Source organism: Myotis yumanensis, unplaced genomic scaffold (genome assembly GCF_028538775.1).
Source record: "Myotis yumanensis isolate MYYU_CA2020_CCGP unplaced genomic scaffold, mMyoYum1.0.hap1 SCAF_2, whole genome shotgun sequence".
Taxonomy (NCBI): Eukaryota; Metazoa; Chordata; class Mammalia; order Chiroptera; family Vespertilionidae; genus Myotis; species Myotis yumanensis.
Genome location: NW_027223753.1, coordinates 82,652,359 through 82,677,915, shown reverse-complemented (window position 1 = coordinate 82,677,915; position 25,557 = coordinate 82,652,359). Strand labels below are relative to the sequence as shown.

General features: G+C 44.3%; 1 protein-coding gene across 1 annotated transcript in view; it reads right to left on the bottom strand.

The window, feature by feature from the left end:
• Positions 1-12,262, bottom strand: part of MCUR1 (mitochondrial calcium uniporter regulator 1) — a 31,616-nt gene extending 19,354 nt beyond the window's left edge. Inside the window, exons 1-2 of the mRNA XM_070405701.1 lie at positions 11,744-12,262; positions 1,858-1,977 (exon numbers count right to left, since the gene is read on the bottom strand). Of these exons, the coding sequence (XP_070261802.1) occupies positions 1,858-1,977; positions 11,744-12,164 (541 nt within the window). The 5' untranslated portion in view covers positions 12,165-12,262. The remainder of the gene's footprint in view (positions 1-1,857; positions 1,978-11,743) is intronic.
• Between the last annotated feature and the right edge of the window lie 13,295 nt (positions 12,263-25,557).

Here is a 25,557-nt window from a genome sequence, read left to right as displayed (position 1 = left end):
ACAAACACACAGTCCCCACCCTACACTCCACCCCCCAAAAAAAAGAATAAGAAAAAAACTAGGAAGACTGCTGTTCATCAAGATAATTTAGATGGCCCTCTTCTCACTTCCACTTTTCTTTTTGGCCAATGAAAGAAATATTTGGTGAAAAACGACTATTATTTCAAGTTTGAGAAGAAAATGATTGCCAAAATTATTATATAGCATTTGACATTTTTTCCAGAGTACACTTAAGCACATTATTTCATTTAATATTTAAAAGGATCTTTGGGGAAAAAAATTAAAGAGAGAAAAAAAAGTAAAAGGTTCTTTGGAGCCCAGCTGGTGTGGCTCGGTGGTTGAGCCCATGCACCAAGAGGTCACGGGTTCAGGGCACATGCCCGGGTTTGGGGCTTGATCCCTGGTAGGGGGCACGCAGGAAGTAACTGATTGATGTTTCTCTCTCATAGATGTTTCTATCTCTCTCTAAAATCACTAAAAACATATATATATTTTTAAAAGGTTCTTTGGAATTCTTTTTATGCCCATGCCATCAATGAGGTAATGGAAACTGAGGATGATGAAAGGACTGCCCAGGCTAGAAACCAGCACAGCTTGAACTCAGAGCTCCTAATTGCCCCATAGGAACACAATTTATTCCATCACCTTGACCTGGACATATAGTACATCTACAGAGGGCAGCTTTTCAGATACAATCATGCACAGCTGGGTAAATAACTACACAATGAAGTAAAAGCACATATATTTATTTCCAAGGCATAATCTATGATATATGAGGTTCTGATTTTGAGAATATATGTGTCTCAGTATTGGTGTATTTGTCTTGATAAGATTAAATATAAGGATGTTATCTATATACTAGAGGCCCAGTGCACAAAATTCGCGCATGGGGAAGAGGGGGTCCCCTCAGCCCAGCCTGCACCCTCTCCAAACCAGGACCCCTTGGGGGATATCTGACTGCCGGTTTAGGCCGGGTCCCGGGGATGGGGCCTAAACCAGCAGTCGGACATTCCTCTCACAATCCGGGACCGCTGGCTCCTAACTGCTCACCTGCCTGATCACTGCTACCTCCTCCCCCCCGCCAGCCTCATCACCCCTAACTGCCTCTGCCTGCTGGCCTGATCGTCCCTAACTGCCCCCCCTGCCAGCCTGGTCGCCCCCAAATGCCCCCTGTGCTGGCCTGGCCGACCCACACGGCCTGCTGTTCAGTAATTTGGTAGTCCCTCACTAACCCCCCTGTCGGCCTGGTGGCCCCATGCAGCCTGCTTTTTGGTCGTTACTGTTATTATTACTGTGATGGCGTCCCGGACAATTTGCATATACCTCTATTATTATTATAGATTAAGTGCACTTTCAACAAAATTCAGAGCAATCTTTTACATTAATGAACACAAGAGCAGTGAGGGAAAATGTTAGTTTGAATATTTTTATAAAGAACACAATGAGTTGATATCAATAACTACTGCTCAGCAACATTTTAATTTCATAAAAATTGTAAAAGCACACAAGATGCAGTAATAAAACATCACTTATGTGCTTCAGATAGTCATCATAAGAACCACCCTTGAGTTTTGCTGACTTGTGTCTAACTTTGTATCTTTAGCGCTGTATTTCTGGAGTGATGTTAAAAGAATATGCTTCACCTGGACAGACTGTGTGAGAAAATCTCTTACTGCACTGATGGAGCAAAAACGTCCTTCAACAGAAAATGAGGACTTAAGAAATGGAGACTGACCAAAAGATTACTTGTAAACTTAAAAGTCAAAGAGAAATAAGAGAAATTAGATGAAACCATAAGAGAAGTCATAATTTATTGTGTTCTTCTATGGCACTGAGTGACCAAAGAGAGAGGATTACCATTTTCTTCAAATAAACACACTAAGGCATGGGTGTCAAAGTAGAGCTTCCTACTCCCAGCGGAGGTGAAATCTCGGCGTTTGTGCTCCAACTGTAGGCACCCAGCAGAGAGGCTTAGCTCTAGAACAGAAAGGACAATAAAGTTCAAACAGACATAATGGTAAACAAAAGCAAATCAGCAACATAAAAAAATCAGTCATACCTCAAAAGCCTGTTTGTTTTTCACGAGAGCTTTATTGAGCTATAATTCACATACTACTGTACAACTCACCCATTTCAAGTATATAATTTGATTATTTTTATTATATACTAGAGACCCAGTGCACAAATTCGTGCATGGGTGAGGTCCTTCAGCCTGGCTGGCGATCAGGGCCATCTTGCCCAGTCCTGATCGGGGCCAGCCGGCTGGGGGGAGGGACTGTGGGAGGTAGGCCAGCTGAAGGAGGTTGGCTGTGGGAATGCACTGACCACCAGGGGGCAGCTCCTGCATTAAGCATCTGCCCCTGGTGTCAGTGCGCATCATAGTCACCAGTCAACCGGTTATTCGGTCATAACAGTCACTTAGGCTTTTTTATATACATATACAGAGTTGTGCAAGCATCCCCACAATCAACTTTAAAACACTGTCATCATCCCCCAAAGAAGCCCTATACCTAAACTCCCAACACCCCTACTTCCAGGCAAACACTGATTTACTTTCTGTCTCCATGGATTTGCCTACTCTGGATACTGCATATGAACAGAATCATACGATATGTGGTATTCTGTACTGGTTTCTTTCACCTAGCATGGTGTTTTCGAAGTTCATCCACCTTGTAGTACGTGTCAGTACCATATTTCTTTTTATTGTTAAATACTATTCCATTGCATAAATATACCAATTTTATTTAACCTATTCATTAATTAAACGTCACTTGAGTTGTTTCTTCTTGGCTATTATGAATGCTGCTGCTATGAACATTTTTATATAAGTTTTTGTGTAAACATGTTTTCAGTTCTCTTGGGTACATACCTAGGAGTGGAGCTGCTACACCATACAGTAACTTTATGTTAAACCTTCTGAGGTTACACCAGACTGTTTTCCAAAGTGGCTGCACCTTTTCACATTCCCAACAGCCATGTATGAGGGTTCCAATTTCTACACATCCTCAACACTTGGTATTATCTTTTTTATTACAGTCATCTTAGCGGGTGTAAAGTGGTATCTCATTGTAGTTTTGATTTGCATTTCCCTAATGGCTAATGATGTTGAGCATCTTTCAATGTGATTATTGGACATTTGTATATCTCCTTTGAAGAAATTTCTATTAAGACCCTTTGCCTATTAAAAAAATTGGATTATCTTTTTTATTGCCGAGTTGTAAGAGTTCTTTATATATTTTAGATACATGTTCCGTATTATATATGATTTCATATATTCTCTCCCATTCTGTGAGTTGTCTTTCACTTTCTTTGTAGTGCTTTTTGAAGCACAAAAGTTTTTTATTTTAGTGAAGCCCAATTTATTTTTTTTCCCTTTTGTTCCTTGCTTTTAGTGTCATATCTAAGAAACTATTGGTTAATTCAAGTTCACAAAGATTTACATCTACGTTTCCTTCTAATTATTTTACAATTTTAGCTCTTACATTTAGGTTTTTGATCGATTTGAGTTAATATTTGTATACTAGAGGCCGGTGCACAAAAATTCATGCATGGGGGAGGGTGTGTGTGTGTGCCCTCAGCCCAGCCTGCACCCTCTCCAATCTGGGACCCCTCTCACAATTCAGGATTGCTGGCTCCCAACCGTTCACCTGCCTGATTGCCCCTAACCGCTTCTGCCTGCCAGCCTAATCACTCCCTAACCACTCCCCTACCAGCCTGACCACCCCCTAACCACTCCCCTACCAGCCTAATCACCCCCTAACTACTCCCCTACTAGCCTGACCACCCCCTAACCACTCCCCTACCAGCCTGACCACCCCCTAACCACTCCCCTACCAGCCTGATCACCCTCTAGCCACTCTCCTGCCAGCCTGATCGATGCCTAACTGCTCCCCTGCCAGCCCGATTGCCCCCAACTGCCCTCCCCTGCTGGCCTGATCACCCCCAACTGCCCTCCCCTGCAGGCCATCTTGTGTCCACATGGGGGCGGCCATCTTGTGTGTTGGAGAAATTGTCAATTTCCATATTACTCTTTTATTAGATAGGATGTTGTGAGAAGGGGGTTCAACTTCATTCTTTTGAAAGATGTGGGTGTCCAGTTGTCCCAGCACTACTTTCTCCCTTAAATTGTCCTGTGACTCTGGTAAAAAAAAAAAATCAATGGACTATAATGTGAGGGCTTATCTCTGTGTCTTCCATTCTATCCCATTGATCTATACTAGTATGTCTGTTCTTATGCCAGTGCCACATTTTCCTGATTACTGTGTAGTAAGTTTCAACATCAGGAAGTGAATCCTCTAACCCTGTTCTTTTTCAAGACTGCTTTTGGCTATTCTGAGTCCCTTGCATTTCCATATGAATTTTAGGGTCAGTTTTTCAATTTCTGCAAAGAAGGCACCTGGAACTTTGATAGAAATTGTATTAAATCTGTAGATAAATTTGGAGGAGTACTGCCATTTTAACAATATTAAAGTCTTCCAATTCACACACATGGAATGTTTTTCCATTTATTTATGTCTTTAATTCCTTTAATAATGTTATATAGGTTTCAGAGTACAAATTTTATGTTCTTTTGTTAAATTTATCCCTATGTGTTTTATTCTTTTTGATGCTACTATAAAGGGAATTCTTTTTTAGGTTTTTCAGATTTTTCCTTGCTAGTGTGTAGAAATAAAACTGATTTTTGTATATTTTATTTTATTTTATTATTATTATTTTTTTAATATATTTTATTGATTTTTTACAGAGAGGAAGGGAGAGGGACAGAGAGCCAGAAACATCAATGAGAGAGAAACATTGATCAGCTGCCTCCTGCACGCCCCACACTGGGGATGTGCCCGCAAACAAGGTACATGCCCTTGACCGGAATCGAACCCGGGACCCTTGAGTCCGCAGGCCGACGCTCTATCCACTGAGCCAAACCGGTTCTGGCGATTTTTGTATATTTTAAAAAATATATTGATCCTGTATCTTGCTGAACTTATTAGCTCCAATAGTTTTTTAGTGAATTCCTTAGAGTTTTCTATGTACAAGGTCGTCACCTGTGAATAGTGATGGTTTTACTTTTTCCTTTACAATCTGAATGCTTTTACATTTTCTTGCCTAACTTCCCTGCTTAGAAATTCTAGTACAATGTTAAATGGAATGATGAGAGCAGATATCCTTGCTCCTGACCTTTTTCTAATGGCCCCATAGGAACAATGAGGGAAAGCAGTCTGTCTTTCGCCAACCTATATAATAAAAGGCTAATATGCAAATAGACCAAATGGCGGAACAACCGGTCGCTATAATGTGCACTGACCACCAGGGGGCATGAGCGGAACTTGGTGGGGCACCAGTCACTGTCATTGGGGTGAGCCTCTGGTGGTTACTGAAAATTCTTTGCTCCCACGTGCCACAGTCCTGCCCGGCACTGACCCACTGCTGGCGCCTGTTGCCGGCCTTAATCACTTGGTGCCATCAGCGGGTTCGAGTGACGGCTATCAGCCCCAATTGCCCCTCAGGGCTTCTCCACCTCCCCCTGCTCCTGAGGGGAGATCAGGGCCAGCAGCTGCCTGCTGCTTGCACCTGCTGTCAGCGACAGCCCCACTCGTACCTGCTGCCAGTGCCCGAGCCACCGCTTGCACCCATTGCCAGCGCCAGCCCAGCTCGCACCCACTGCCGGTCCCAATCACTTGGCACCATCACTGGGTGTGAGCGGCAGCTGCCAGCCCTGATTACCCGAGGGCTTCTCCACCTCCCCCTGCTCCTGAGGGGCGAACAGGGCAGCAGCTGCTGCTTGCACCCACTGCTGGCGCCGGCCCCAATCGCGTCTTTGATGGGTGCGAGCGGGGCCAGTGCTGTCAGCGTGTGGGAGTGGCGGTGGCAGGAGCAGGGCTGCCCATGGACAGGTGACCAGAGGCGCGGTGGGAGGAAGTGGGCGGGAGTGCAGAGGATGGGCCGAGACCTGCCCCCACGCCCACAGGTCCTTTCAAGGTGCACGAATTCGTGCACTGGGCCCCTAGTTAAGTATGTTAGCCATGGGTTTTTCACAGACGCCCTTTATCAGATGAGGCAGTTCCCTCCTAGTCCTAATTTGTCAAGTGGTCTTTTTTTTAAATCATGAAGGGGTGCTAAATTTTTTCAAATTCCTTTTCTTTGTCTTTTGAAATGATCATGTGGTTTTCTCTCCTTTATTTTGTTAATAAGGTGCATTACATAAATTGATTTTCAGATACTAAATGAACTTGGTATTCTTGGGACAAAATCCCATCTGGTCATGGTGTATACTCCTGTTATGTATTGCAAGATTTGGTCTGCTAGTATTTTTTTTTTAATCCTTATTTACAAGAGACATTGATCTGTCATTTTCTTTCCTTGTAATGTCTTTGCAAAAGCCCATTTTTGGAGAGATGAAGTCTAACAATTTGTATATTACCACTTTTATGAATTTCTGTGCACTTAACCACAGATCCAACCTGTTTTGTATACTTATTTCAAGGTGCTCATTTAAAGGAGGTGGCATAGTAATGGCTTCCTGGCTTTTGTATTTCTTGAACCACAATAATAGTTTTATTTTTTTAATGGAACAACTGCAGTGTCAACTTATAATTTTGCCAAAAAAGGACATGTAAACCTAAGAGCTCCTTACTATTATAATCATACTAAAAAAAGACATTTTGATAGCAAAGGAAAAAAAAGAGATGGACAACATAAAATAAAAATCCTCCATTTAAATGTAATAAACACAGGTATGTAAACCTTGCTACATATTTGTTCTTACTTTTCAAATGATGCCAGGTGTTGTAGAAGAGTGGTAGAAGAGAGAACAGTCATCTACTAACTCAAAGTTCAAAGGTTTTCTCAGTAGATCTCCTAAATGACCAGAAAGATACTTCAGCTAATCAACTCCTATTCTCAGCCTTACACACTCTAACAGCAACTGCAAAGTAAGCAAAAAGATGACATGGACAGGACCCCACGGATCTGATTCTTCTCTGTAAGCCTAGAGCAGTGAGTGGTTCCTAACTTCCTGGTGACTTGGAATGAGTATGGCTGCTGGTCATAGTCAGCATCAAGTAAGATCAAGAGATCCAATAATCACTCTGTAGCACACAGTTTGCAGACTGACAAAATATAAAATGCAACAATTGTCTATCTGTGTTTAATGGTTAAAAGGGGCCCTTATATTAAAAAAAAAATCACTAGCCAGACTATACTATAAAGTCCTTAGCAAAGCACACAAAGCCTGTGCCAATTTGGCCCCCACTTACCTTTTCAGCTTTCTTCTAGCCGCCTAAGCTATTCTGCCTCCTGAACTTTCTTTCATACTTTGGTATTCCATCCTGAAGCTTGGTTTGCTCCCCTTTCTCAACTGGTAAATTTTAAGCACCTTCTTTACCCCTCCCCCCCGCCTCCATTTAATTTGACAACTTCCTAAGTCTTCATTATGTTCTGGTTATGATTATACAGTTTATAGTTCTCTCTGCCAACCCCACCCAGGTCAGGGAGCAGCCTTTATTGCTCCCTTATCTGTGTTCTCAGCTTGGTACAGATGGCTCTATCATAGCACTTGTTATATCATTTCCATATCAGTATCATGTGTTAGTCCATAACCCCAAGAGCAGCCAATCTTAGTCATTTTTGTATTGTTAGCATCTAGCAGAGGGCCTGCCATACTGCAGGCCAACAACATATTAAAAACAAAAATTCAATTGTATGATTTCTAAGATCTGGATCATGAGACTGTCTAGAACAGCGGTTCTCAACCTGTGGGTCAAACGACCCTTTCACAGGGGTCGCCTAAGACCATTGGAAAACACAGATATAATCACATATTGTTTTTATGATTAATCACTATGCTTTAATTATGTTCAATTTGTAACAATGAAAATACATCCTGCATATCAGATATTTACATTACGACTCATAACAGTAGCAAAATTACAGTTATGAAGTAGCAATGAAAATAATTTTATGGCTGGGGGTCACCACAACATGAGGAACTGTATTAAAGGGTCATGGCATTAGGAAGGTTGAGAACCACTGGTCTAGAAGGAAATTTTGAGATCAACTCCTTTCTCCTCTTAACCTATCGTCTTCCCTTTTTACATAAAAGAGTACCTCTTTTTTGTTCCTTTTTTTCTATTTTTAAAGGGGTGTGGAGAATCACACCATGCCTCTGCAGGTCCACTCAGAAATGACACCTACCCCTTCTATTCATAATTCATTGGCCAAATCAAGTCACAAAGGTCGGGAAGGAGAACCCAAAACATTCAGTGAACAGCTTGATGTTACCCCTTTTCTTAATCAGCTGTATCATAGACCCATCCTGCTTTAATGCTCTTCCTTGCACTGCTCCCTACTGGATATTATATTTACTTGTTTATTGTTTGCCTTCTCCTCCTAGATCTAACTTCTGCAAGGTCAGGGTGTGCCTGGTTTTGTTCACTATGTACCTGCAGCACTTAGGACAGTGCTTGGTATACAATAGGCACTCAAATGACTTGTAGTCACATGGGTCAGTAGTAACACGAATAGTTAATATCTAAAGGTACTTACCATGTGCCCCACAATGTGCTAAATACTGTTCATGCAGTAACTCATTTGATCCTCAGCTCAATCCTATAGGGGATATAGGTCTATTATGAGCCTCATGTTCCAAACAAGAAATATAAGACTCAGGGAGGCTGAGACACTTGCCCAAAGTCACACTGCCAGTTAGTGGCACAGCCAGCCATTTGACCTCTGAGAGGCCCTGCTGGACCCAACCATTTATGATTAGGGGGCAGAGTCATAATGTCTATGCATGCAGCTGAGTGTCCACCCCATGTGGGGACAGGGTTTGGGAGCATGCTCAGAGGACAGAGTAACAATGGCAAAAATTATAAGGTTGTCACCAATTATTAGGTGACAGATACCGTGCAAAGGGAGGCACATCTGATTATATGTTCACAAAAATCACAGGAGGAAGTGTTGCTCTTTGCCTATGGTCTTCCTTTTTCACATAAATGAGTACCTCTTTTTTCATTCTTTATCTACAGTCCTGGGACAAAAACTGGTCTCATGAGAAGAGAACCTGAATGTCTGCTGACACAAAACAGACCAAGCTCTAAAAACATTGGGTGGGTGAATGAATGAATGAATGAATGCACCTCTCAAGGGGTTCTCCACAGGCCACCTCATCCATCATAGAACTGTTCAGGACGGTGTAATGGGTTAGGGAGCTTGAAAACATTGGAGTCTAGATGCTGGTTTATGAAGAATTATGGGATTAGTCTACTCCCAATTTCCTTGTTTCTAATAATAATCTGCCCCCCTTCCCCAATAAAACAAAGCATTATGACTATTTTCTAAGCAAGAGCCAATTCCAACTTAGATACTGCTTATTTTTTTCAAAAAAAGTATTGGAATTTCAATTGCAAGCTTGTTTCAAAGAAATACTGTCATCTGAGAAGTGGAGAAAAGGGCTGGCCACTTCCCAGCTGGCCCTCCAACCCCCGCTGACAGAAGGTGAATGCCAGTTTGCTTTCTGTCAAAGGGTAACAGCAATACTCAGACATCCAGAACACCTCTGACTCACTTTTCCTCTTTTATTGTGACAACAAGACGGGGCCCACGAACTATAAATTCCTATTTAAAAACAGGAAGCAGGTAAACCGAGCTATGTTAAAGTGTAATATGAAATTCTCCTTGGGGGACCTTCAGTATATCAAAAGGATATTAAAAAAACACACAAAAGAAGCCCAAAGTTACCCTTGACCAGAGGAGGGAACCAAGTACAAATTTCCTACCCATAACATCCTTAAGTCTAAGTAGCCCTACTTGGAACCTTCGGCACCAAACAAACCATTAGGCTGAAGACAAAGGAACAAAACTCTCATTTACTGATGGTGAGTGGGCATACATGATCCTTAACTGTCTTGGCTGTGTTTCCCCATAGTATTTATTAATCCATCCACACTGTGAAGAATGACATAATCTGAGACGAAAACAACATTACTACCTTGCTTGTCAAAAAGCTGATGAGAAAGAACACTCTCCCTTTTGCCCCATAATCTTGAGTTTTTAGAGGAAAATAAATCACAAGTTTCCAGCTTGTCAAAAAAGAGCACCAAAAGGCCAAGTACAGAAATAAAGTTCAAAGCCATCTCTAACTCAAAATTACTGCAGGACACTGACAGAGTGCACTCACTACTTATTCGCCAACCTCTGTATGTCAAGCTTGGTTCACTTTGTTGCTCTACCAATCAGTATCTTCCCCAGCCAAACCTAGTAAATTGAACCTGTTTAGATTTCCTTAATCTCATGTAGGACAGTGACTGCTCTCATCCCCCTCAAGTATTTAGCCACCTTCTCAATGAAACCTATTCTGATGATGCTATTAAATTCGTAACTGGAGGCCCATCTCACTTCCTAACCCTTACCACCTCTATTTTTTCCTGTAGTATTTATCCATTGTGTACATTATGTACATATAAATATCACATGTGCATATGTAAATATCATATGTGCATATGTAAATTGTATATGTGTACAAAATTATATCTATATCTATCTATTATGTGTGTATTCATCTATGTGTGTATCATCTCCTCTGCTAGAATTAAGCTCCAAGAAGTGTGGACAAAAGGGGCCACATGCTAACCTGACAAGCTCAGGGGAGGCCTGCATGGCAGTCTTGCAAACTCAGAGACCTAAAGTAACCACAAAGGATGGTCTAAAATTAAACTTTAACTAAGATACCTAGGCTGGTATCTTCACTGACAAGGTCAACCTTTACCTTAACTGAGCCTGTCTTTTTGCATCTATAAAACATACCCTTGAAATGTCTGGGTAACTTGTGACTTCCCTTTTTCTGGACCCCTTGGGGCACAACCTAATGTGCCTGGGCTCCAGGACAGATACCACAAATTTCTTCATTGTTATGTTAATTGTTCCTGCACCCACCTAAGTATGTGTCTATCATTTTACTTTTTACCCTGCGTTGCTTTCTCCCGCCTCTCTAGTCTTTCACCAATGGATTTCATGTAACCCACCTATGTCCCTTTCCTTTGATTGCAATGTATAAATACAGATGTAGCCCGCCATTCTCTGGAGCATTATCTCAATTCGTTGAGGTTCTGCTTCCTGGCATATGTCAACAGTTTGGCTCGAATAAACTCACAAAAATTCATTACAGATTTCAATGTTTTTTTTACGTTAACAGAAGGAAGGCATTTTGCTGACTGATAGATCCCAAGTATCTAGGAAAGTACCAGGCACAGAATAGGAGCTAGTGCTTAATTGAAGGAAACAACGAACCCACTAGAGTTTCAACTTAAACTGTAAAACAGTCCCTTCATTTCCCAGAGCTCCGCTTCTCAAACGTGCAAGCCTTCCGCACACCCTTCATCAGAGTTGCTGGCAAAACAGCAACCTGTGCGCTAGCGCCCACGTGGTAGCTCTGCACAGGGGCGTGCACAAACTCTCGGCCCCGGCACGCACCACCTCCCCGCATCCCATTTCAATTTTGCGCCCAAACCCTTGGGCCGGCATTCCGAGTAACTCAGGTCTTCATAGCTGGCCAAGTCCTGGATACCGAGGACCAGAAGGGCGGGGCCAGACAGACCTTCGTCCCCACGCCCTAGGAGCCTGGTGACCTCAAGTGACCCGACCTCTGGGTCTCCCGGCCTTCCCCCCGGGAGGTCAAAGCCACAGCCCCTCCCCGCCCCACTGTCCCAGCCCCACGGGGCGAGCCCCCTCTCCTCCGACCGCCGGACCCTACCTCTCCGGGTGGACGCGAGGGCGGGCACTCGGCCATGGCACAGGTGGAGGGGGCCTGCGGCACAGGCGACGCCTGGGACGAGGCCGGGCTGGCACCTCCACGCGCAGCAGCGCCCGGCTGGGGGGCCCGAGGGCCCCAGGCGCGAGCGTTCCCGGTCTCCCAGGGGTCGGCGCGGGGCGGCGGCGGCCAGGCGCGGGACGGGCACCTGCACCAGGAGGAACAGCGCCGAGGCACGTGACGCGACGCGGGCCGCGGGGGCGCCGGGGCCCAGCGCCTCCAGACCTTCCGCGAGCGCGGACAGGCAGCGGCGCGCCGGGACGCCGCCCGGGCTTCCGCAGCGGCCGGCGAGTAAGAAGAGCAGAAGCCGCCGGCGGTCGGGCGGGCGCTTCGGCCCCTCTCCCGAGACGGAGCCACCGTCCATCCCGGAGGCTGTCACTGGCCCGGGCGCGCGCGCATCGCGTCCACGCGCGGCGCGGGTCACGGGCGGCTCCGGCCCGAATCCGACGGCAGGAAGCTGTGCCGCAGCGCCGGCGGCCCTTCCAGCCGGATGGGCGGGGCTCAGGGCGCGCGCCTGGGGCGGGGCAGGGGGCGGGGTGGGGCGGGGCGAGCGGGGCGGGGCGGGGCGGGGCGGGGCGAGCGGGGCGGGGCGGGGCGGGGGGCGGGGGGCGGGGCTGGCCTCCGTTACCGCGCGGGAGGCGATCCGGCCCTGCTGAGTATGGCAACCCCGGGAAGTGGGGTGGGGCTGCGGGCGCTCCGGGACCCAGAGCGAGCCTGTGCGGCATGATTTGCATATTTATTACACGGGGTTCCTTATGGAGACATTCACCACCCTGGTGCCCTTCAGACTTCGGTGAAAAGTCCCTGCATCGCCAGGCTGCCCTCGATTTTACTCTCCCCGTTCGAAGTCCCCCAGAGTATGGAGCTTGGGTGCGTTTTAAGGAATTATTAACAGGGCCAAGGGAAGGACCTGTACATAGTCAATACATTTAAAGGCTAAAGGTTCAGCGCCTTTATTTCCGGATTAGTGCACCATAGAAATGAGAAAGTCTCAATCTGGAAATTTAAAACGCGGGGCGTGTATGTTGAATGCGACCCACTGGTACAATAAAAGGATATCTGAAACTAGTGGTGCTCAGTTCTGTAAACGTCCTGAATGCCTGCCGCACCTATCTCAGTTACTGGTCCATTGTGCGAATTCAATAGACTTTCCCTGAGGGAATGAATGACATGCACAAGGCCCTAGGCTAGGAGATAAAGAAAAATTAGGTTGTTCTTGACTTTCAGAAGTTGTTTTCTTATACACCCTTAAGTATACATATACATGAGCCATAAGAGAGCTACAAAGTGTTCTCTTTGGTAAGATAGACAGTGCATATGCTTGTGGAAGAGATGTAAATGGATATCAAATTATAAAGAATTAAAAAAAATTAAGGTGCAAATAGACACGTTCTTGAAAGGTTAGTAGGGCCCTAGCTGGTGTGAGAGGCAACCAATCCATGTGCCTCTCTCTGTCTCTCCCCTTCCCTTCCAGTCTCTCTAAAAATCAATGGAAATTGGTCAACATGAACATATAGGTTTCAAGTGTGTGTATATTGCACCATGTGCCCACCACCCAAAGTCAAATCTCCTGTCACCATACATGAGGACAGTGGTTCTCAACCTTCCTAATGCTGCAACCCTTTAATACAGTTCCTCATGTTGTGGTGACCCCCAATTTCATTGTTACAAATTGAACATAATTAAAGCATAGTGATTAATCACAAAAACAATATGTAATTATATATGTGTTTTCCGATGGTCTTAGGCCACCCCTGTGAAAGGGTCGTTCGACCCCCAAAGGGGTCGTGGTCCACAGGTTGAGAACCGCTGCTTTAGAACCTCCTTCTCCCCCACCCCGTTCCCTCTGGCAACCACCACATTGCTGTTTTCGTCCACAAGTTTTAGTTTTACATACCACATCTATACTAATAAAAGGGTAATGTGCTAATTAGACCGGACATCTTCCAGATGTCCTTCCGGACAAAGCCACCGTGGCAGGGGCCGAGGCAGAGGTGGTTAGGGGCGATCAGGCTGGCAAGGCGGGGGCGGGGGGGGGCAGTTAGGGAGCAATCAGGCTGGCAGGAGGGAGCAATTAGGGGGCGATCAGGCTGGCAGGCAGGCGAATGATTAGGAGCCAGCAGTCCTGGATTGAGAGAGGGATGTCCCAATCCCCTGCGGGATCAGGCCTAAACTGGCAGTCGGACATCCCCCAAAGTGTTCTGGATTGGAGAGGGTGCAGGCTGGGCTGAGGGACATCCTCCCTCCTCCTCCCCCCTGTGCATGAATTTCATGCACCAGGCCTCTATATGAGAGAAATTATATGGTTCTTCTGATCCATATACTTTTTCTGACTGACTTATTTCAGTGAGCATAATATTCTCAAGGTCCATCCATGTTGTTGCAAATGGCAGTATTTCATCTTTCCCATGGCTGAGCAGTATCCATTGTGTATATGTGCCACATCTTTTTTATCCAGTCCTCTATCACAGGACACTTTGGTTGTTTCCATGTCTTGGCCACCGTGAATAATGCTGCAATGAACATAGGGGTACACATACTTTTGTGAATACATGATTTCGAGTTTTGTGGATATATACCCAGGAGAGGGATTGCTGGGTCATATGGTAGCTCTATTCTCAATTTTTTGAGGAATTGCCCGACTGCTTTCCATAGTGGTTGTACCCGTCTACATTCCCACCAGCAGTGAATGAGGGTTCCCTTTTTTCCCACAAGCTCTCCAATACTTGCTATTGCTTGTCTTGTTGATAATGGCCACTCTAACAGGGGTGAGGTGGTATCTCATTGTAGTTTTGATTTGCATTTCCCTAATTGCTAGTGAGGTTTAACATCTTTTCATATATCTATTGGCTGTTCATCTGTCTTCTTGGGAGAGGTGTATTTTCAGGTCCTCTGCCCATTTTTGGTTGGATTGTTTGTTTGGTGTTGAGTTTTATGAGTTCTTTATATATTTTGGAAATAAACCTTTGTCAGAGCTACTGTTTGCAAATATCATCTCCCATCTGGTTGGCTGCCTCTTTGCTTTGTTGTCAGTTTCTTTTTCTGTGCAGAAGCTTTTTAGTTTTATATAGTCCCACTTATTCATTTTTACTTTTACTTCCCTTGCCTTTGGGGTGAAGTTCATAAAATGTTCTCTATGACCAAGGTCCATAAGTTTGTTACCTATCTTTTATTCTATGTAACTTATTGTTTCAGGTCTAATGTTTAGGTCTTTGATGCACTTTGAATTAAGTTTTGTACATGGGGACAAGCTATAATCCAGTTTCATTTGTTTGCATGTGGCTTTCTAGTTTTCTCTGCAGCATTTATTGAAGAGATTATCTTTATTCCATTGTGTGTTTCTGGTTCCTTTGTTGAAAATTATCTGTCCATATACATGTGGTTTTTTAGCTGGGCTATCTATACCAATGTCACCCCAATAAATTTAATAAATAAAAATAAATAAATAAATAAATAAATAAATAAATTAACCTGCTAAAAATTAATGAAAAAATATCTTCAGGTGAGGATTAACAACAACAAAAAAAGGTTAGTAGGACTTATACATTTGTAGAACTAATAGGAAAACAATTAAGCAATATGTATCAACAGTTTTTCATGTTCATAAATTTTGCTCAAGCCCCCCAACTCTGAAAGTTTAATCTAAGGGAATAATCCAAAACATTAACATATGGACTTATCATTTTTATACATGGAAATATTGAATATTGATAATTTCATATGAATCAACCTAATATACTAAGATATTTATTGTATTATAATTTATTATTGTGACAAAGAGGGGGAAAACTAATGTCTATCATTAGAGAAATGGTTAAATAAACTACAGCACAAACTTCATTAATGATAGCCCTTTTAATTTTTGAAAGTTGAAATAAAATTTGCATATAATAAAAATCTGCAGATCTTACTTCAACTTGATGACTTTTAACAATTGTATATACTCATGTAACCACCACCTAAACAAGATATAGAACATTTTTATCACTTCACAAAAATCCCTTTGTGCTCCTTTCGTTTTTAAATAATCCCCTCACACAAACAACCATTTTCTGATTTCAGTCACCACAGATTATTTTTGTTTGTTCTTGAGCTTCATATAAATGGAATCAAGTATTGCCTTGAGTTTGACTTCCTCCTGCCTTGTGTCTGTCTTCAATATAATATCTGTAAGGTGCATCCATATTGTTGTTTTAGGAATTATTCTTTTTATTATTGAGTAGCATTTCGCTGTATAACTATTCCATAACTTAGTCATCCATTCTACTATTCATGGCTTTTGGTTTCTAGTTTTGGGTTATTATGAACTAGAGGCCTGGTGCATGAATATGTGCACCAGTGGAGTTCCTTGGCCTGGCCTGTGGGATCAGGCTGAAACTGGACCTCCAACATCCCCTGAGGGGTCCCGGATTGTGAGAGGGTGTATGCCAGGCCGAGGGACCCCACTGGTGCATGATCGGGGCCAGGGAGAGACACAGGAGGTTGGCCAGCCAAGGAGGGACTGTGGACAGGGCATGTCCGGCCTGTCTCGCTGAGTCCTAATCAGCCGGACCCCAGCAGCAAGCTAACCTACCCCCTGGTGGTCAGTGCACGTCATAGTGACTGGTCAACGAGTTGTCTGTCTGCCCCATGGTGGTCAGTTCACATCATAACGAGCGGTTGAACGGCCTTAGCATATCATTAGTATATTATGCTTTGATTGGTTGAATGACCAACCAGTTAACCAGACACTTAGCATATTAGGCTTTTATTATATCGGATAAGGCTGTTATGAAGATTCTTGTATAAGTCTTGGTGTGGACACATATTATCTATTCCTTGTATTGTAGTATTGTGATAATAAATAAAAATTTTGAGTATTATTGCTAATCCAAAAAACCCAAGAACTTTTTTAAAAAATATATTTTATTGATTTTTTACAGAGAGGAAGGGAGAGGGACAGAGAGTTAGAAACATCCATGAGAGAGAAACATTGATCAGCTGCCTCCTGCACACCCCCTACTGGGGATGTGCCCGCAACCAAGGTACATGCCCTTGACTGGAATCGAACCTGGGACTCTTCATTCCACAGGCTGATGCCCTAGCCACTGAGCAAAACTGGTCAGGGCCCAAGAACTTTTATTACCTTTTATTAATTCAAAGATTTTTCACCATGTGTGAATATTCACTTTTTCCATGGTAGGAAAAACTAAGTTTTATATTATAAAATACATACATATTATATATATTAAAATGCACATTTATGGATATGTATAGTAATCCTATATAATAAAAGGCTAATATGCAAATTGTCCCCTTGACCAGGAGTTTTTTGTTTTGTTTTGTTTTTTTAAAAATATATTTTATTGATTTTTTACAGAGAGGAAGGGAGAGAGATAGATAGTTAGAAACATCGATGGGAGAGAAACATCGATCAGCTACCTCCTGCACATCACCCACTGGGGATGTGCCCGCACCCCAGGTACATGCCCTTGACCGGAATCGAACCTGGGACCTTTCAGTCCGCAGGCCAATGCTCTATCCACTGAGCCAAACCGGCTTCGGCATGACCAGCAATTTGACAGGGAATTCAACCAGGGGTTGGGGCTGGCTGGCTCCATCCCCAATTAGACCCTGATCAGGGTGGGCTGTGCATGAATTCATGCACTGGGCCTCTAGTATACATATATTTATACATAAATATTTATATACTAGCTATAATAATCCTATCTAATAAAAGACAAAAAGGGTAATTGACCGTACCTTCTCTACGCTTCCCATTGGCTAACCAGGGTGATATGCAAATTAACTGCCAAGAAAGATGGCGTTTAATTGCCAAGAAAGATGGTGGTTAATTTGCATATGTAGGCACAATGATGGGAGGCGAAAGGGGAAGGACAGTGATCGGAAACCCAGACGGCAGGCAAGAGCCGGGGGGCAGGGCAAAGGCAGCCCTGGGGGCCGCCTCTGCCCTGCCCCCGGCCCTGGATCGGAGAACTGGGGCCACCTTTGCCCGCCCCCCAGCCGGTAATCGGAGAAGCCGGAGGGGGGCAGGGAAGAGGTGGGCACCAGCGCGGTTCGGGCAGGTTTGTCAGGCCCAGGGAAGGCGCCTTCGTTCTCTGCACCAAGATGGTGGCCAAGGGGCCCTCCGGAGACATGTGGTGACTGAACCCAAGCCAGGCCAGAGTCCTGCTCGCACTGAGAGGTAAGTAACTGGGCACCGCGCCCCAAATGCATGGGGAGCACCAGCGGCCTCCTCTCTCCTGCCCAGTAAGGTGGGAAGCCTGGTGGGATTCACAGGTAAAACGCAGACACTGATGGGTCCCAGACCCCTTTTCTTTGCACACACCCCTCACCCCCATCATTCTGTGAGGCTAAGGTTCCTGAGCTCAGATCCAAGGACTGCAAAGGGAACAATTCTCCCGGTGAGAACATGCAGGCAGGCGCCTCCTGCCAAGGCGGCCAAGTTTGACAAACAGCGCCTTCTGGGGTGGGGCAAGCAGAGTGCCGCGGAGCAGTGCTGGCTCCCAGCTACCCCGGGGGCAGGTGGCCACCGCAGCTCCCTGCTGGCCCCAACAGCTGGGTGGCGGCCCCTGTGTGTCCAGTGCACCTAGGCCTCGCTGACCTCGTGACCCCCAGAGCACGCACCCGCCTCCTGGTCCTAATTGCCTCTCCCCTCTCCACACACACACACATGCATCTGCAAAGGTGGGAACAAGGCCCAGGCGGCCACATCCACGCCCTTGCTGGCGAAAGTCACACTCCAAGTGGCCGGCTGTGTGAGGGGCAGTGGACACACATGCAACTTGCTCACTCTCTCCCTGGAAAATCCAGGGCGCACCTCGGCTCCTACAACGTGCGGAATTAGAACTCGAACTGTTTATTGTCTCCTAACTTTTCTCTGGTTTCTTTGGTCACTCACTGTGGCTACCCGCACTGTTCTGACTGGGCCCTGGGGGCTCCTCAGCCAGACCACAAATCCCCAAATCAAACACTCGCTTTCAGAAAGCCAGGCTTCTCTCAACGCACCCTGCAACCTAAAAGGTTGCCCCTCTGTGAAAAGCTCGGAGGAGCACCGAGCTGGTAAAGGACAGCTGGTGCGTGGCGGGGTCCCTGGGACCCAAAAAGGTGCAGGAAAAAAATATATATAAATTTTTAACACATTTCAATTTCAAGAAGTAAAAACAAAACCAAGAAAGAAAAACTACGCTTTCAGAGCCTGAACATCCACAGGGACCTCAGCGTGATCCCGAGCCGCCACCTGCCCCAGCATGGGATCTGGGCCTGCCATCTGCGACCGGGGGAGACGGGGCAGACACCGCAGGATTGGGCGTGCCATCTGCCACCAGGGGAGCGGGCCTAAGCCAGCAGGTGATTATCTCCCGAGGGGTCCCAGACTGTGAGAGGGCACAGGTTGGGCTGAGGGACCCCCCACCCCTCCGCCGGTGCACAAATTTGTGTGCACCGGGCTATTAGTAAAAGCATAATATGCTAATTAGACCAGGCATCCTTCTGGATGACCTCTGGATGAAGCTGGGGCTGTGAGGGAAGCCCGGGTCCCGGTGCCTGCCAGCGGCCAGAGGGAAGCCAGTGCTGGCAGCCGGGGGAAGGAAGGCCTACTCTTGCATGAATTTTATGCATTGGGCCTCTAGTGTATTATAAAAGGGATTATCAATGTGTTCAGAATTAAATTTCTTTAATATAGTACCTCATTTGCTTGGAATGGAATTTGAAGCAAATCTCAAGATTGAAGCTATAGGTAAAACATGTATTTTAAACACTGTAAAAAATAATTAGATACTTCTTTCACTCACTAACTGTGTTGTTGCTAAAGAAATTGAGATTCTGGACTAGGTAGTGTGTGCTGCCATTCTCTTAAGCCTGCTTCTATGCTTCCGTTGTATTTAGTCTACCATAGACCTATCTATGACACTTAGAAAGCTCCAGATCACTCAAATTAGTAGAGTTCCCATATTAATATAATTCCAGCAATTGGACCATCTTTCCGAGGAACAAAATCAAGAAATGGTTCCTTGATAATCTGTTTATGTCCTTCTTAAAAAAAATAGTTCTTTTGCAGTTTAGATTTATCTATACACTAAACTCACTTGAACTATTTGAAAATATTTTGAGTTGCATAAGCAATGAAAGAAAAAATATGGAGGTTCTTTAATTTATCTAATTCATAATTTTTCTAAGTTTGGCTCAAACATTTGATAATTTAATTTTGCATTTTAAGACTTAGCTATTTTAAATCCAAAAGCTGCTCTTGTGGAAGAGATATAAATGGCTGTTACATTATAAAGCCTACATTATACTCCATTAAAAGCTTTGTGCCCACTTTCCCACATCAACAGTTTAAAAAACCTTATTGTATAAAAAACGTTATGAAAATAATGATTACTTCAATAAGGTAAGCAATATAGGGGTTTATAATTGAGGTTTGAGATTTCCTACTTTAATTCTACCCTTTTGAAGTTATTTTTTCCATGATCAAAAAACCATATATTTATATAATATAGTAATTGAAACTTAAAAAAAAATGAATGATGCTAATTTTATTACTTTGAAGGTTTTTTTTGTCATTTAACATTACTTTATGGACAAATCTTCAGGTCACTGTATATTGTTCTAATTGATTATTTTTTTTCATTGCTGTGTGTTTTATTGTACCATTCTTATAACTAATGAATTTCTGTACAACTTTAGAAGGACTTTAATTAGTTTCTCAAAAAATTTTTCTACAAAAATTGTATTTTATCAATCATGTTATATTTCCCTAATGGTGCATATTTGTATTGGTGTAGAACAATTTTTGTTGTTCCTCTATGTTATTAGGAAAACAATAAGAAAAATGTTCCATTCATCCATTCATTTGCCTATTCTTCCAAGAACTAGTTAATGATTAGTTAGGACTTGTTCTAAAATAGGGGACTGGCCCAGAGCAGGTCTGCCTAGGGCCAGCTGGCAGTGTGTAGGTTCTTGACTTTGTGCAGGAAAGGTTTCACAACATGAGTCCAGGTGATTGAGAGTATGTTTATTAAAGGTGGGGAGGGTGAAACAGGAAAGGGTTAGGATGGAAGAAGCAACAGGAGAGAGTCTATGCAGGGTTGCTTTTGTTCTCTGAAAATGTCATAGGAAAGAAGTGAGCCTCGGTGGGGCTGCTTTAGCTCATTGAGAAGTCAGAGGAAAGGGGGCCTTGGAAACAGGTTCAGGGGGTTATCTTGGAAGGAGCCGCTGCTGTCCACTGCTCCCCTTGTTGCAAGCTCTTGGAAACCCTTAGAGTTTAAGAAAGATGCACGCCTGTGAGGGAAAAAGAGGGAGAAGAGAAAGGCACAAGCATGCTCCCGAGAGGGAGAATGAGCTCTGGAACCTTTGTTTTGAGGGTTTTTAAAGGTTGAGAGTTCAGGGGAAGTCTTAGGGAGGATCTCAATAGACTAATCATCTTTTCCTTTCAGGGTCTGGTCTCCACTTGTTGGTCGATGCCGGGGTCATTAGTCATTGCAGTTGGTTCTGGCATCACCCTCCTGGTTTTAACTACTTTTCTGGGCTCTTTTACAGAAAGCAATCAGGGAAGGTCACAATTGATAGGGTAGCTTTTGAACAGGGCCCTGAATTTAGTGTTGGAAAGGATCTAGTAAAAATCGGGAGAAAATTCCAAGTTGAGAGAACAGTAAATACAAAAGCCCCGAGGCAGGAGTGTGCTTGGTTTGTGTAAGGAGCAGTGAAGAAGCCAGTGTGAATTGAGAAAAGGGGGAGAGTTGGGAGAAGATGAGATTAGAGAAGCCCTTGTGAATCTCTACAAAGAGTAAGGCTTTTATGTGAGTGAGAGGGGAAGTCACTGGATGGTTTTGAGCAGAAGAATGACATGGTCTGCCTCACCTTAAAAGGTAGCTCCCTGCCCAGCTGGCGTGGCTCAGTGATTGTCGACCTATGAACCAGGAGGTCAGGGTTCAATTTCCGGCCAGAGCACATGCCCAGGTTGTGGGCTTGGTCCACAGTGTGGGGCATGCAGGAGGCAGCTGATCAATGATTTTCTCTTATCATTGATGTTTTTATATCTCTCTCCCTTTCCCTTCCTCTCTGAAATCAATGTATATATATATATATATATATATATATATATATATATATATATATATTAGCTTGGAGGATAATGCAGTAATCCAGAGAGATGGTGGTGTCTAGAACTAGTCAGGTAACAGCAGATGTAATGAGAAATGGTCAGACGTTGGATGTATTTTGATGGTAGAAGCAACAAAATTTGCTGCTGGCTTTGTTTGGGTGAGCGCTGTGAGAGAAAGAAGGAAGTCAAAGTTGACTCTAAGGTTAGAAGAACTAGGATGCAGTTGCTTTCTTCTTTTTTTCTTCAATCCTCACACAAGGATATTTTTTTCCCATTAATCTTTAGAGAGAGAGTGGAAGGAAGGGAGGAAGGGGAGAGAGAAACATCAATGTGAGAGAGATACATTGACTGGTTGCTTCCGGCACGTTCCCCAACCAGGACCAGGGATGGAACCTGCAACCGAGGCTCGTACCCTTTATCAGGAATCCAACCCTTGATGCTTCAGTCTTCCGGCTGACACTAACCACTGAGCAAACCCACCAGAGCTGGATGGAATTGTTTTTTATTGAGATGGGGCTGATGGTGAGAGTGTTATTGTCGTAATTAGCTAGTTTGCTAATATTAATAATAGGAAGAGAGCAAAGGGGAGGCCAGACATTATAAGCATGGTCATCTGGGTAGCTTAATCAGGAAGCTACAGCTCCATGCTCCCCAGGGAACCACCGGTCCATTTCCTGCAAATCACTAGGGAAAGAAGTTGAACAAAGGGGGAGATGGGCACATGCCAGTGAAGTCAGGGTGATATAGGGAGGGTGCTTGTCTGTCAGTTTAGCCTGCGAACAGTGGGTTGGCTAGGGGGTGGACTGCAATGCAAGCCTGGGAAATCTTAGAAGGTTAAAATCCCTAACCACAGAGTTCCCTCCTTCCTTATTCCCCCTTACTCTCTAGATCACTTGGTCCCTCTTGCTCTTGCTTACTCCATGACATGCATTCACCTGTTATTCACATGTTTTCTCTTTATAGCCATGTGGCATTAAGCAGCTGCATGACCTATGGTCATGGACTCCACATGCAGGATGCTGGACTGGACATGGAACAGAAATTCTGGGTAGTGGCCTTAATTCTAGCCCTGCTGAAGATAATATTGGACTTCTTCCATGATGAGACAGACAGAGATGGGACCTTGGAAGGGAACCCCCTTAATTTTACATCATCAACAAAGCTTTCCATGAAACCCCAACCTCCTGTGAGGGCCTCAGAATATCTTTTCCTCATGGCAACCCAAGAACTCCACTTCTACCAATAACAGGAGGAGCAGGTTTGGAGGAGGGCAGGGATAGCAGTTTGTTTGTGGATATGCTGAGTTTATGATGAATTCACATGGAGATGGTGTGCAAGCAGGTGGATTTGAATTTGGTGTTCAAGGGAGAGGTCTGGATTGGCAGCATGCCTTTTAACATTACAAGCCTGGGTGAGATGGCCAAGGGATTGAATGCAGACAGAGCAGAGAGGAGATCTGAGCTCTGGGGCATGCCAGCTAGTGAAGAAAACTTAGCAAAAGCAGCCCCTGAGGTGGACAGAGAACAAGAAGGGAGTGGTTAGAAATGTCAAGGAGGGAGAGAGCAAATGGGTCAAAAAATCCCCATAAATCAAGTAGGATGAGGACTGAGAATTAACCATTGATCAGCATGAAAGTCATTAGTAAGATCGACAAGAACCCTTTTTGATGGAAGAGCAAAGGAAAGCCAAATTGGAATGGGTTTCAAAAGAGTGGGAGGAGAAAAGTTGGAGAAAAATTATAGTAAAACTTTCCAAGAGTTCTACTGTAAAGAGCACAGAGAAATGAGGTGAAAGCTGGAGGGGTAAGTGGTATAGATATGAGATTAAATTTTAAAAAAAAAATATTTTTATTGATTTCAGAGAGGAAGGGAGGGGGAGAGAAAGAGAGAGAGAGAGAGAGAGAGAGAGAGAGAGAGAGAGAGAGAGAGAAATAGAGAGAGAGAGAGAAACATCAGTGATGAGAGAGAATCCTTGATTGGTTGCCTCCTGCACTCCCCCTACTAGGGATCCCACAACCTGGGCATGTGCCCTGACTGGGAATTGAACCCTGACCTCCTGGTTCATAGATTGGCGCTCAACCACTAAGCCATACAGGCTGGGCCAAAATTGTTTTTATGATTTGTATTACCATTTCTATTATCAGTAGCATAATTGCCTTCTTTTAGTGGCTTGTAATATGTTTAGAAAAAGAATAGACTTTACTTTGCTTGTGCATTTTCCCCCCTTAATCAACATTATGTTTACAGTAGACACCAGTAACATTTATCTTTTCTATAATTTAAAGAACTATATGAAATCTGACATAATTATTGTGCTTTGAGAATATAATTTGTATGGACATAAAGTAGTTACATAACTATAATTATTTGATACTGGTGAACCTGGAAAACATGTTTCCTTGCAAATTTGATTATGTTTTGTCTTGATAAAATACCATTTTTGTCAGTTGCTCACGACTCTCTGTGAAATATCCTCTGTAGGCAGTAGGCACTAAGTCTGTATTAAATGAAGCATCCCTTCTAATGAACTTCAGGACTTTTGGAGTCGTTGGGAAGAAGAGGGAAGAAGAACACTAGCCCTTTTCCAGATGGAGGGTCTGACTCTGGCCAGAATTGCCAGCACTGCACTGGCAGGCAGAGAGGTGCCATCTGTGGAGGCAGCTCAGCTCTGGCCTGTTCCCAAGAGACCAACACCAGTGCCATAGCTTCCTGTGAAACTAGAAAGCTACTTTAAAACCTTTTCTGTTCTTTCAAAGACAATGACTTTGATTATACATGGGAAAATAGCCTATATAATAAAGAGGTAATATGCAAATTAACCCTCATGCCCTCACAAAGATGGCTGCATACGACCAGGATGGCAGGGGGGTTAGTGAGGGCCAACCAAACTACTGAACAGCAGGCTGGATGGGGCAACCAGGCTGGTGGGGGGCAGTTGGGGGTGATTAGGCTGGTGGGGGGGGGCAGTGAGGGTCAACTAGGCTGGCAGAGGGGGGCAGTTCAGGGTGACCAGGTAGGCAGGCAGGTGAGCGATTAGGAGCCAGAGGACCAGGATTGTGAGAGGGATGTCCAGCTGCCGGACATCCCCTGGCAGTCAGACATCCCCTGAGAGGTCCCAGATCGGAGAGGGTGCAGGCTGGGCTGAGGGTCCCCTGTGCATGAATTTTGTGCACCGGGCCTCTAGTACATTTATAAAACCGAGATATTATGTGATAAATTTTCACTTAAGCATAGGGGTTAAAAGTCTAAGTTCACCTGGCTGGCATAGCTCAGTGGTTGAGCGTCAACCTATGAACCTGGAGGTCATGGTTTGATTCCCGGTCAAGGCACATGCCAGGGTTGTGAGCTCAATCCCAGTACAGGGCGTGCAAGAGGTGGCAGATCAATGATTCTCTCTCATCATTGATGTTTCTATCCCTCTCTCCCTGTCCCTTCTTTCTGAAATCATTAAAAAAATATATATTTTTAAAAAACCCTCTAAGTTCTACAGCCAGACTGCCTGAGTTTAAGTCCTGGTTCTATTACTTACTAGTCCTGTGACTCTGGGTAGATTACCCTATGCTTCTGTGCCTCAGTTTCCCCATCTGCAAAAATGAGGATGGTAACAGTATTTATCTCAAGGGTGTGTAAACTAAATGAAATTGAGTAGTTAA